Here is a 14,598-nt window from a genome sequence, read left to right on the forward strand (position 1 = left end):
AGTACCAGATCCCTCTGAACAAAGAAGAATTTAAAAGCCTGTGGAACAAGTAAGTTACAACTTTCATCATTTTTTTTGGGATTACAGGGTCTGGTTTTAGGAGGAGAGGCGCTCCGAACAAATGTGTTGGAGGGAGTGGGAAGAAGTTAGTTATCTGTTTTTAGTCCTGTGTCTCAGACAGATAATATCAATGAACAGGCCGTACTTAGATTGTTTAGAATTTGCAGAGTAATTCCTTTTCAAATCTGTAATAGAAGACCCTTTTTTAACTTTTTAAATCATTCGTGTTTTTAGATGTGAAACGTGTGTTACGGCGTAGCTTTTTCATCACATGTTGATCTCTCTAGGTATGACACAGATCAGAATGGTTATGTAGACCATCAGGAGTTTTTGGCAAGGTTGGGAGGGGAACTGGTGCCCGGGGACATGCATGGGCCGAAGTACAATGATTACAGAACAGAGCCATCAGGTATGGAAAGTATGCCACAAGAACCAACAGGTTTGTGTTTGGATTCACTCCAATTAGGGTCGTTATCAATAAAATCAAGGACAGATGCTTCGACCACTTAGATAGAACGAGCCAATTTAAAAGTGATTCACTCCAATTAGGGGTCGTTATCAATAAAATCAAGGACAGATGCTTCGACCACTTAGATAGAACGAGCCAATTTAAAAGTGAAGAATGAAACTGGCGTAGCGCGAGGAAAACAAGTTTCATTTCCGTTTGGTTGACAAGTTGGTTATACACGATGCTTAATGTAGCAATGCTTTTTGGAAATTGCTGCTATTTAATATCACAATGTTTGGTTTAATGTCCTTAATGTTTCCTCACTGCCAGGACATGCATGTGGCAGCCACATGGAATCAAGCAAAGGCTACGTCGTTCATTTCAGCTCTCGAGGTTGAACAGCGATTACGGTAAGCTTGCCAAATATGGATTCTCCGACTTAATCAAGTAACTTCTTGCAAATAAAAAAAAACACTTCAACAAGATGAACGTTCGTTAAATTACCCTTTAAATGTTTGTAAAGTCCTTTCCTATAGGTAAAGCTCACGAATTCTTTTTTACCGTTTCATTAGCCAAAACGGCGTGGAATGTGAATTAGGGCATTGCTTGTTTTAATGTGTTGGGATCCGGGGATTTGGATTAAGGGTGAAAAACCCTGTAGCAATCTTTTAGCAATTATTTTTCTTTGTTCAATGATAGTTTACACGGCTGCGAAAAGCTTAAGGGAGCAAAGTAGTTAGAAGAAACAAATAAGCGATTACTCTCTCCGTCGGGATATGAATGGTTTTCTGGCCAATGTACTGAAATCATTAGTATCAACCGTCGGTCAACTCAATGGTCAGAACGCCGGCGACAATCTTTTTCCACGCAGCTCGATCAAGCGTATGCTATAGAGCCGGAAGGGATGATGTCGCCTGCAAACTGAAGTCCTTTTTTACTGAGCCTGTGTGATTTCGAGGTCGAACATCCACAGATGGTTTGAAGGGGTGATTGAGATCTCCATCTAAGATTGATAAACTCTCAGAAGATTGATGTAGGTCCCATCATCCACGATCGGTCCTGTCGAAGCGAACAGTTTGGCTCTTGGTTTAAGAACCCACATAAAATAATGGGTTACAAAAATTCGAACTTTTAAGGCTAGCATCGTAAGGTTGGGTTTCCATATTTTCTCAAGTTTCTTGCAAACCAAATCTTTTTTTGTAACCAAGTGGGACGTTCATTGAGCGAGTTTGTAACTTAACATTAAGTTATTTCCTTGCATGACTCGTCCTCTTATTGCTCTATTGCATCTGTGATGTTAGGGTGGAAACTCTTTAACGGTTTCTGACTAAACACTTGACCTGGTTTCAGGGATCGTTTTCGGGATGGATATGAAAGTTTAAGAAAAGCCTTTGAGACAGTGGACTCTAACAGAGATGGCTACATATCAAGACAAGAGCTACAGAAGGTTTTGTTTGATTTTCATTACTTCTTGGATGGTGTACAGCTCAATATTCTGCTCGACAGGTTGGTATATAAAAAGTAATTTTATTCGAGGTCAGATAATTTGGAATTGTTTTCTTTTCGCACTTTCCATACTAATTGCAAATTCAGAATAGCATCTCCGGTTTTCTTACACTCGTATCGAGACTCGGCCATGTTATTCTGCCCATCAAAATATCCAGGATAGGCTACCAAAAATCCAACATGCATATGACTGAATCAAGGAATCGAATCCAAGCCACAATATCCTGCTTAACATTGTGCTTACTTTACTTCTCAAATTCCGGAGTTTGTTTCAATTGACCAGTCTTCCTTTGGGGTTATCTTCATGCACAAGGTTACATAGGAGTATGATTTTAAGTGCAATATTTGTTCTCATGTATTCCACTTGTAATGGAAATGGTAAACATACTTTCCTCAAAACAAGCAAAAATACCACCTGAGGACCTTATGGATCTAATCTTCTTCTTAGGTGTGGTTTGTCGCATAAAAATAAGCTGTCCTACGAGAAATTTCTCAGCGCGTTCCAGGACCACAGGCTCGCAGGATATGGCCGCGTAACTTTGGATGCTCCTCGCAAAGTTGCCACACCTGTGGTATTTGAGAGACACGAATCTCTCACTCCAGACGCAGCCATTAATAAACTAAGAGGCAAAATTGGTGAAAATGCAGAGACAATCCAGAAGGTAAGAGAAAGGCATTTATGGAAGAGAGCGATTGAGCTAAGTGTTTGTCGTCAATAAAAAATGGATGAAAATTCTCTTTTATAGTTTATTTCTCTAGTACTCGATCGATAACTGTGGTCGACAGGCATGAGCATGACCTTACATGTTAACAGATCTTTTGAGTTTCGGTTGAAAGCAATTTTCAGCCCTTTTTCTAAATCTCTATAATGTTTGTGCATGTTGCTGTCCAGGTTTAATCAGCTTTCCTGGCTGGGTTCATGTTTTTTTTTGTATGTGTGTGTGCTGAGTCCGATTAGTGAGACTCATCTTTTAAGGTAAATCCTTCTTCTCACCCAAAATAGATAGAAATGCCTAGCTGACCATTACCTACTAGTAGCATGCCTATTTAAAGCGAATAACTGTGCTCAAGAAGTGACTACAGTAAATGTAAAAATAAGAGTACTTTGCACAATGTGGAAATGCACTTGGCAACGAAGTCAACTGACCGCCAATCATCCTAATAAGCTGAAACGAAACCGTTCAAAAGAAACGGAACCAACTTAAGGGAGGCAACCAGATAGTTATTTACAAAGAGTGCTAGAGTTGAAGAAAAGAAATCCATTTGGCGCTCACAACAGGAATTGAACCCGAGTCAAGCGCATGGAAATCCAATATGCCAGTAGCCAATGTGTCGGTGCCTCCCTATGCACTGTATCCTTGAGTCAACCTTAACGCGTATCTTTCTATTTTTAGAACTAACCCTTCAACAATAGACCAATTTCGATATATAAAATTCAGTCCAAAACAAAAAGCATCATCTCGAGGCTCTGGGGAATAAACTCACAAATCCTTATATTTATTCCCCAGAGCCTCGAGATGATGCCTTTTCTTTAGGACTGAATTTTAATGTATCGAAATTGGTCTATTAAGAGACTAACATTTACATCAATTTACATCATTTTGCAGAATTTGCATACATTGTTTTTGCTATTTTTGTCTTGTTTAACAATGACTTTATTGTGATTGGCCATTTTAAACAGTGCGTGCAGAACCGAAGAACTCGTAACGTTCTAAAAATAGAAAGATTTGTGCAAAGGTTGACTCGTAGGGCTTTTATGGGAGAGAATCGTTCTTACTCATGGCCTCCTGGATATGCAAAGTTGTACATTTGAAATTTCGCATAATTAAACTTGCGACCTTGATTGTAGCGTCAGGCAGATCCCGGAATAGACCTTTTCGGCTTGTACATTTTGTTTTCCCAATACAGATCATGTGGTAATACTCAGGAGGTTTGGTCTTTTGTTTTGTTCATTAAAATGAGGGCATGCAAGCATGAATATGGCTGCATGCACTCTTTTTAATGAACAAAACAAAGGACCAAGCCTCCTGAGTATTATCACATGATCTGTATTGGGAAAACAAAATGTACAAGCCGAAAAGGTCTATAGATAACGAATTAGTTACTTAATTTAACATCTTGCTCACATTTGGAAAACCACATACATGGAAGTCTCGCATATCATTATCAGCAATCTAGATATGTGATGTACCTACTTGGAATCCGTGGGTTGGTTATTGGCAAAAAATCAGTAATGGTGGATACCAATACAACTGCATGGCCTTAATAGGCCTTTTGCAGTTAGTGATCACATGGTACAAAAACCGCCATACTGGAACGCAAATTGCGTACTGGGACATCTTAAACAAAGCAATTTAATTTAAATTTTCTGACTCTATTCTTTGAAAATGAGAAAACACCCAGTTGAAGCTGACTTACACGTCATTCCTCCGAGGGCCAAACGTTTGTTATAGTGTTTGACTGTTTGGTTATTCTTGTGTGTATTCCCTCGTCAATTAAAGGCGTCATTCCTTCCCTCACTCATCAGTGCTTTGTTTCTATCCTTAGGCTTTTGCCGCTTTTGACCGAGAGGGAAACGGACTGATTTCCAAAGAAGATTTACATCAAATAATCAACGCGTTCTGCTTTGTCATGTCTGATAAACAATTCCAGGTAAAACAATTCCACTAGTAGTAAAGCCAGAAGAAACTCCCTCACTCATTGCTTTGCCTTTTAATCAGTTATTAAAAAAAAAAAAAATGACCGCGCGGGTGAATGCTACCTTTTAAGGTGTTATGTCTAGCATAAGCAGCCACCCTAATTCAGGCAGCGTTTACACGAATGCCGTTTCATTTGTAACCGCATCGCTTTCGATTCAGTTACGCCTTCTGTCTACACGACACTGATCAAGACCGTTCCCGAAACAGGGTCGATTTGAAAACGCTGCCAAAAGTGGAGCATTTTGAAAACAGTACGGTTTCATCTGTCGTGTAAATGACGAAACCGCATCGATTTGAATGGGGTTACTATTTTTGCGCAAAACTTGCATTGTTGGATTCCAAAATGGTGAATCTTACACGCAGTGCAGAACTCACTTATTCCATCACGACTTTGATTTCTGGTTTCAGTTAGCTTTTTCAATTTTCAATAAACATAGGAAGCAACTTTCTGAAATGTTTACAATTTTTCTGTTTTTCAAAGTTATAAAAAAAAAAAAAAACAAACAACGAAGCGACGTCTCTGGGTTCGACCTGGAAGAACTCGTGTATGCATGTGGTGGGACAATTTGTGGAAGATATTGTCTCCCTTTCGTCTGTGATGTGTTCGGCATGACGTAAACACTACGAAAACGGTTTCGTGTAAACAGTTCCAAACTGCATCGAATTTGACGCTGTTTTCAAGTCATGAAACCGGGTTCGTGTAAATGCTGCTTCAAATATACGCGGGGTTGTTTTCGACAGTTCAATCTGCGAGGACTAGTTGGCAGTTAAGTCATGAATCGTGTAGTAATTATTCAGCAGTCATTTTGGTTTGTTTTAAGCCTTAACTGTTGATTCTCTCCGGGTTTAATATGTGACTTGGTTACCATCTTGTGTAGGCACTGTTAAAGAAGATAAACCTCACTGAAGGGGGCTTCCTGTCTTATGAAGATTTTTTCAACAGCTTTCAAAAATCGGACGCCGAGGTAAGAAGTTAGACAGGAAAGAGAAGCAGGGAAACCAATCTGACACGCTTGAAACCTTGAAAAGATTACACGAATAGCCAATTAATGCTTTCGGAGATGTTTTTCCCAGAGAAGAGCAGGAGGGTTTACTCCCGGAGAAACACGTATTTCAACTTGACACTGATTTTCCCACACTTCGTTAGGAATGCAAGAAGAAATGCAAAGATTATTTTCAAATTTACTATATAGTCTAATGGTTGTGTCGTAAACATGCTTTCTGAGTTGTCTGTTGAAAGTCAACCCTTACTGGAGAATAACAACAACAACTTATATTGTGTAGCCGCCATAAACTTTTGACCCAATCTGGTTTGGTCGTAGGCAAGTCGCAGGTGGCTGGAGAACCTTTGTCCCTCACCCGACAAACGCCAAAAAACTGCTGATCAAGCCAGCAAGCGACCTCGTGGGATAACTGACGCCGAGGTGGAAAAGAAAGTTCGAGAAGTTGTTGTAGCAAGATTTTATAGCTTGGCAAAGGTAAACGAGCAGTTTCATGATTGTTTAAGGTAAATTATGATACATTTGAGAATATGAGTTTTGTCGGTACATGGAATGGGTATTTGACAGTGTCGGGATATCATTCATTTATTAAAAACTGAACTACGCATATCAGGTTTCCAGCATTTTCATTGGCTCGCTGGATACAGGCTATCAGTTCATATAACTGCTGTACCTAATATGGGCAATGAACGCGTCAACAATAAAGCGAGCTGAAAACATTTTTGCAGCTCTTTTATAAAATTACACTTTATTTTAGGGTGCATAATTACAGTAAAAGAACTGTACTCTCCCTTATGGCCCTATTTAACGAAATACCAATAACTAAAATATTAAATTAATAAATTACTCAAATACTAAAATATTAAGGTACTAAGCTACGAAATACGAAATACTAAAATACTAATTGAGAAGTAGTTAAATATTATAAAACTACAAACTAAAAATGTCACCATATAAGCCAAAAAACTCTGTCAATCCTAAAGGTGTCAGGCGTAAATTTGCACATTATTAAATCAAAGTAACTTCTCCTGAATTTTTTTGCACTTGAAAAACAGACAAAGTCTCTATTACTGGTAACAACATTCCAAAGTTTAACAGCATTATAAAAGAACATGCGCTTCATGCTATTTGTTCGTGGAAGAGGAAGGCGATAAGGTAACCGAGACCTTGTATCATATAGCTTATTGAATTTGAGGTAAAATGTCATATAGCTTATTGAGCTCTGAGGTAAAATGGCCGGCAAAAGCCGTTTTGGACCAGAATTGACCGAGGCAGAAGTCGATTCTTTAGTCGACAATACTATACCCCCAGGAACACCAAAAAAGCCACAAAATTTTGCATGAAAATATTCAATGGTGCGTATCTGAATTTTTTAATGTCTATATAATTATTAGTTTAATCAGGAACATCTTTTTGGCAACGTTTTTGGCTCGTCTAATTTTTTTACAAAGCCATTTTGTGCTAAATAAATCAACTTGGAAGAGTTGTTGATCCTGGAGCTTTTAATAAAACAATTATTCCACTCGGGCATGCTGGATATAAAATGATTCTAGCCAACTCGACGCTATGCACCTCGTTGGCTATCTGTAACCCGTCTCATATTCAACAAGCGCGAATGGAATAATTGTTTATTAAATTCCTTAAAGTGCCTATAAACCCGAATTTTTTGTTTTTCTTCGAGAAATCTTTGTATCGCTCTGAGCAAAATGGCGCAAAAAGTTTTGTTTTTGGTTAAAACCGGAATTTTTTACGAATTTTCAAAGTGACGGAAACGCGAGATTCGAAAACCCATTACCCAGCTGGTGAGCTTGCCGAAAGGGAATGGGTCGAGTGTAATTCGTGACGTAAAACCCGGACTGTGAGTTTCGCAAGTTGTGGCTTCCATCAGAGGTGAAGCTATGCCTGAGAAATGTGTTGTTTTCGGTTGTAGCAATGTTCGGAGTAAAGAGAAAGGGATACTGCTTCATCCCATGCCGTTTTACGGTAAAAGTGAAAGCGAAAAGCAAAAGTAAGTTTGCCGTCTTCATGTGGGTGTTGAAGCACCAGGTCGCTAGTCAGAGCTTCGACGCAACCTTCTAACTCGCAACAGCAGTAACACTCATAGCCTGCGAACGCAGACGTATTTCCGGCGGTCGTTTCTCTCCCCCGAAAAGTAACGTCTGCGAGTTCGAGCTGCAAAACGATTTCTGTGACGTAAGATCTTTTGTTAGGTTTTTGACCAATCAAATTGTATGATAGAAGCAAGCTCGAGTTACTCTTGCGCGACTTCGCGCAATTTCGTGTCTGAAATACAAGCCATACAGGTAAGATTCTCAGTTGTGGAGCGTGATTATGAGTGATATAAACAACCATGAACAAAACTCCCAAGAAGATTTCTCACGATTGTGAATGCTGCATTCTTTGTAGAGGGAAGTTTTCGGCGGCTAAGGAGAAGATGCGTGTGTTTGGTAAAAGCAATGTTGACATATGTTCTTTGGTATATCGTGCCACAAACGTTGATCTTTCTGTTTACGTCGACTGTGAAAAGCTGGCCATTTGTCGCACGCAGTGCTACAATCGTATTGTGCGATTCAATAATGCCCTGCAAAAAGTGGACGAAATTAGCGAAGAAACTAGGGGATATTTTGGCGGTAGTGTTTCCCTTCGTGTAAAAAGGATGGCGAAAGACAATTGCAAGACACTAGGCATGATTGATCAAGTTACATGTAGCTTATATCAATTGTTTATTGTAGAATTTCATTATTATATGATACATGTTCAATCTGCACTGATCGTAGTTAGCAAAAGCTAGTCGAGGCGAGCAGTGGTTACGCGTGTATGAAAGAGAGAACAGGCTACGGTATTCAGTTGTGTTTCACCGACAAGACATTGTAGAACGAACAGGTATACAAATAACTAGTGTACAAAGCATAGCATGCAATCAACTAAAACAAGTAAATATCTAAACTCAATAGAAAGTGCAAATATCAGAAGCCAAATTATTAAGTATTTTTGTTATTAAGACAGATAAATCAATACAGTCATTTTCTTCTGAAAGTCTTTGGAGTAGGATACTGTGGTTTTTAATTTTAAAATTGTTTTTGGATAGATGGCGAATTTCACGAGGTAAACTATATATGGTGTTTTTACACCATATATTGAAAATGATTTAATTTGTTTGTCAATTCTTGAGGGTTTAACAAAATAGTCACCTCTTGAAGATGATCTTGTTTTATATGAATAAATGCTTGCTTAAGAAATCAATAAATCAGCATTATTTGGAGTCGATAAATTGTTAGATATGTCATGCATCAGAACAGCTGCAACTGATTTACGAGAATGGGGGACTGCACGGAGACGTACTAGAGACTTAAACACTTATCAGTGACAAATAACATGAGCCTCGTCGACAGTAACTGCTCTGACAGATTTCCGGTACAACTCGCTCATTGCCATTTTCCTCCATGTTTCGTATCCAAGCCATAGTTCAGGTAATCCGAAGACAATTGAATATTCCCCATTCTTTACTTCTTTCGTTTGTTTTACGGTGGCTATTTCAGCCAAAGATACGGCAGTGATTCCCAGGGAATTTAGCCGCAACACTTGATCTTTTATCAGGCTGTTAAGCGGAGAAATCACGACGATGATATTTAATATTCTGGTCAGTTGACTGCAAGCACGAGTAAACCAACGGCAAAGCATGGTAAATCAACGACTTTCCAAAATCCGTTGGAAGATTACAAAAATATCCTTCTTCTCTTGAACAATGTATTTGATGGACTCCTCCTGGTGCATATTCAAACTGTCAAATCCAAAAACATTGCAAACCTGGTTGAACGCGTCGTTGAACGCTTCTTCCAGTGTGTCCGTCATTTTTTCTCCACGAGAATACGTGGTTATACCGCGCACGAATCCTGCGAGTTAGTTCTGGATTTTGTAGAGCTAAACGGTGATTGGTGAATAATTCTTACGTACGCAGACGTTACTTTTCGGGGGAGAGAAACGACCGCCGGAAATACGTCTGCGTTCGCAGGCTATAACACTCACTGATATTTTGTAAAAATTGAAGGTCACAATTTCCACACTGGCACCTGCATTTAAATAAAGAAAGACACATACAAATAATGTTTAGGGCATGGAAATTTAGCTGTAACAGTATTGATGTAGTCGACATTCTAACAAGTTCGCACATGTTGATAGCAACAGCGGGAGTGAGATCGCTACAACTTACCAGTCTCGGACTTCTTCTGTACCATTTAGGCGCTTTTGGAGTGTCTTCTCTAGGGCCTCTTCCTCCTTTCTTTCTTATTCGTACAACTCTAGCCACTCTTCGTCCGCTAGGGGATCGTCAGCATATGCCTCGTGCGTGTCTTCCTCATCGCTGCCCGCAAAGCTCGAGTTTGGCGAACCTTCAACTTCCAGCTCGTAATCTTCCATTTCTGAAACTTCCGTATCTGAACCGGAGGACAGAATGAAGTCGTTCGAAGCCATTTCTTGATTAACACGTACGGTGGTTACAAACGTCAGCCGAACAGAAATTGTTTTCACCGGCACGCAGGAAAAACTACAAAACTACGCGTCTCCTCTGTTGATTTGCCTGATGCTAATGTCCGGGAATTACGTCACTAGGCCCATTCTCCCTTTTAACTGGTCGCGGGCAGAGAAAACTGCACTTTAAAAATTCGTAAAAATTTCCGGATTTAACCAAAAACAAAAATTTTTGCGCCATTTTGCTCAGAGCGATACAAAGATTTCTCGAAGCAAAAAAATCATTTTCGGGTTTATAGGCACTTTAAACTCCAAAACTTTGGAAGAACGAAATTCCAGTGAAAAAAGAGAGAAATTCCGAGCGAAATCGAAAAGTTTTGATGAAGATGCGATGTTGTGTGTGGTCAGACAGACGTAGGCTCATCACAAAAACATTTCTTGCCTTTTGGCGTACTTCTAAACGTCGGAATTGATCCAAAGTTTCTACAAAAAAAGTCTATTTTCATTTTTGGCTTTATTCAGAGAGAAATTTCGCTTTCCCGCGAAAACGATTTTAGCTTAGCAACGCTTAAAACAGTGAACAGCGTTGAATGCGCGCTCTGATTGGCTACTCAAGATCCGCATATCCTTTGCTATTCACCTCCGAGCAATCCGCGCGTGATTTGCGCCCGAAAATATTACAATCGTTGCAGGAATAAATGAGTTAAAATCATCTTTTTTGTGTTATATTATCTTACTTCTTTAGTATTTGCTAAAACAAGTATTCACCTCAGTGACGGTAGATAGTTGTTAATTATTCGAGGAGCGAATAGAATATAATCACTTTTTAAAGACCAATGAATTGGAGAGGAATTGGTTGAAATTGCCCCCAATGGAACCAGTTCCAATTTTCACGCACGGTTTTTGAATACTGTAATGAAGTATCTCCAATTTAAAATGTATAAGAATTGCACTCAGGGGGATTTCCGAGAAGGTACTTCCTTTTTTTCAATTTGCGCGTACTGTTAATAGTTCAAGAATCGTTTTATTTTTTTTTTTCGGCAGTGTTTTCGTTTCGTTTCGCGCGTTTGTTTCTAGTGGGGAACCCGTTCCCTGTTCCGACATTCTGAAAACCATCTCTTGAAGTAGCGTTTAAAAATAGCGTGACTTCATCGTGCGATTTACTTTATTCGGTAATCACTTCTTTAAGTTACTCAAATGGTGCGATCCCTGCTAACTGAGCTGGCTTAAGGACGGTGCCTACTATTGTTATTGCGCATACGTTCTGCGCATCTCAAGGTATTCGGGTTTCCTATCGGTGGTGCTTACTTATAATTTTTCAGCGGTTTAAAACTATCCGGAGAAAGTAGATCTTAGTAAGTATTCTTAGTATCCAAAAGGAAAATGGGGGGTAACCATGCATTTTTGAGAGATAATTAAGCTTCATTTTGAGAAAGAACGCCATACATTGCTTTGTATTTTAAAGCTTTTTACAAATATTATTCATCTTTGAAAAATGCGTGGTTACCCCTAATTTTCTTTTTGGATTTCAATAACACCTGTTAAGATCTACATTTCGTGCATAATCACACGCCGGGGCAAAAATATCTTTAATTAGTAGGCACCGTCCTTAAAACATGAATAACAATATCCGATGCAGGGTGTCGAGTTCTTTTTTTCCCCCTACCTTTTGGAGTGATTCCTATTTCCTCCTACTTCGTTAAGAAAACCTCCTATTTTTCCCATTTTTTTGTTCATGCTGTACAAAACTTTTATGCTACTTAATAAAAGGATTTATAATAACCTCAAGCTTAGTAAACCCTGTAACACATTTCATTTTTTGGAAGAAAAATGCGCTGAGGGGTATGTGCCTTGAGAGGCAATTTCCTTTTATTTACACTAAAATACGGATTAATTTGTGACCTTTTTATTGTAAATGTTGATTTCAAGAAAACTTAACTCAAAAAAAGAAAAAAAATATAGTGTTAATATCGTGTCAATATAGTGTTGGAGAGCTGTTGCATTTGAAGCAGGTGTACTTTCTTTAACAGTGCTGTACCCACCGGGTGTTATAAAGGTGACTGTTATGTCATGGAAGGATAAGTGACAGTTGAATCTTCAATGTCATTTTGAGATTAAATATGGAACACAATATTTGTCAAACCGATTTGCATAACATTTTTAAAATAAAGTTAGTAAGGATGGAACGGGAGGTAGTGAAGATCGTAGGATTGTGTGGAAGTCAATAATGCTGTTTAAGCTACTTGTAAAATCTCCTGTTTTTCTCCTATTTTTTCACGTTTTTTCTCCTATTTTCTTGAGCCGATGTGTTGCTTGACACCCCTGCTGATGGATTGATAAATAACTTGCGTTTTGTAAGAACTCGCATGATGTCGAGTAAAATTGAGGAGGCAGCGTGGCCGAGTGGTTAGGGCCCGTGCCTTGAGATCCAGAGATCCTGAGTTCAAGACCCTGTTCTGACCACTCACTGAATTTGTTTCAGGTAGTCCCTGGTTCAATTTCCTGGCGCACTTGTAAAATAGCCAACTGGTTTGGAAAGATCATCGCACATAGATAAGCGACTTACGCAGATCATAGATACAAACAAACCCAGCTGGCGTTGTATCTTACTTGGTAGTGCAAGTACAATGCAATGCAATCCCCTTCAAGTCTGCGTTTTTCAAGCTTTCTTGCACCTGCGTAACTTGCTTATCTGACCGCGATTCTTGCCCATTACACCGTTACAATATATTAAATGTTATGTATTCTAAACTCATGGTCAAATAGGAGGGCATTTTGCTTCCCATATAGTTCGACAATGAGTCAAATTTCTTCTTGAACGCACAAGAGATATAAACATTTCGTGCAACATTTTATTGCATACAACAAGTTTGGCACCTTAAGTAAAATACTGCTTTCCATTCTTTAACAAGCAGCGTAGCAGATTGGTTAGTTCGCTTGCCTTAAGGTTCGGAGATATCGGGTACAAGGCCCGTTCTGACTACTAGCGAAAGTTCCTCGTAGTCTCTGCTTAAACTTCTTGGCTCTGCGTGTAAATCACCAACTGGTTTGCTTCCGGTCATGTGATATACTGTGTCATTAACAAATGTGTCGTTGGTTGTGAAGGGAAACTATAAGGAAAGTTAAATCAAGTGATAATGTTTTTCGGTCGTTGAATCTAACTTTGTTCGGTGGTTTGGCTTGGGCCAGACATGTGTCCTGGTTTTTATCCCGCGCAATTGATCACGTTCTAATGATCTTCTGAACCAGTGAGATCGTCGCATCATCGCCGATCACAACACAGTGTTGGCCACCATTGTTTAATATGGTTCATCTGTTTTTCATCAACTTAGATGACACCGTTTGGCCAAAATTTCTACCTTATTTCCTCTCTGTGGCCGTATTTCGACGCGCTATAAACCCCAGTAGACCCCGAACTTTGCGAATAACATCGAAAGTCACCATGTTTACCCTTGCGGTGAAATTCTTAAAGTTAACTGATTTCTCCCTTTGAAATAAGTTTAATTCGTCAAGCAACTTGTTAATCTTAAGCTTAAAGATTAGCTTTTTAGCATGAAATTATGAAGAGAACGGCCTCATAAACTCTTCACTAAATTGACCGGGCGAAAGCTATTTTATTCATTATATTCCTCACTTCTATTCTGACTTCTTTGATCTTCCAGCAGTAAACTATCGGGTTCAATAAGGAATTAAGAAAAACGAAAGTCAACGAAGAGAAGTATACAACTTCGTTTGGTGGCGATGGCACAGAAGATGCTTCTCTTAATCCGATCACAATTAAATATGGTAGATAGCAAACAATCAATGCTAACTGGACCCAAAATACGCGAAACACTGACTTTCTGTATCGCGTCAGCCACAGTGGAATTCTCTTACATACTTGTGGTTGCCTCGTAATAATTTGACACTGTGCTTGCACTCGATTCTTGCTCAAAGTTAGGAATGTTTTTGTGTAAGAAAAGAGCGAGATAACTGCACTCAATACTATTACTGCGTAGAAAACCTTCAAGCTCATGTGGCTATTACAAATGTGCACAGTTGAAAAGGCACAGCCCAAAATCCACGAAAAAGAAACCAGTACACAGACTCGCTTCACAGTGACAACTTGTGGGTACCTAATCCGACATAAGAGCGCTAGAAGTCTGTCCACGCTTATCGCAGTAATTATCAACACAGAAACACCAATGAAACAATAACCTGTAGCGGGGTAAACTTTCTTTGTGTAGTGAAGAAGTTGCCCTTGGTCCTTCGCGGTAGCTATGAGATGAGCAACGAAAGAAGGTTGTGCAATCACACCTACGCAAAGGTCAGTGATGGCTAAGCTGCGGAACAAGAGCTTCGACGGCAAGTGAAGTGAAGACACCTTGTTGAGAGCAACTTGGATAAGAGAATTTCCCAGAATTATGGAGAAAGATAG

At 39.3% G+C, this 14,598-nt stretch overlaps 1 protein-coding gene across 1 annotated transcript in view; it reads left to right on the top strand.

Moving 5' to 3' along the window:
* The first annotated feature begins 445 nt into the window (after positions 1-445).
* LOC138040089 (EF-hand calcium-binding domain-containing protein 6-like) overlaps positions 446-14,598 on the top strand; it is a 25,710-nt gene continuing 11,557 nt past the window's right edge. The window contains exons 1-7 of the mRNA XM_068885878.1: positions 446-499; positions 839-918; positions 1,859-2,014; positions 2,463-2,676; positions 4,562-4,666; positions 5,592-5,678; positions 6,036-6,191. Coding sequence (XP_068741979.1) covers positions 446-499; positions 839-918; positions 1,859-2,014; positions 2,463-2,676; positions 4,562-4,666; positions 5,592-5,678; positions 6,036-6,191 — 852 coding nt within the window. The remainder of the gene's footprint in view (positions 500-838; positions 919-1,858; positions 2,015-2,462; positions 2,677-4,561; positions 4,667-5,591; positions 5,679-6,035; positions 6,192-14,598) is intronic.

Source organism: Montipora capricornis, chromosome 3 (genome assembly GCF_036669925.1).
Source record: "Montipora capricornis isolate CH-2021 chromosome 3, ASM3666992v2, whole genome shotgun sequence".
In the NCBI taxonomy this organism is placed as follows: domain Eukaryota; kingdom Metazoa; phylum Cnidaria; class Anthozoa; order Scleractinia; family Acroporidae; genus Montipora; species Montipora capricornis.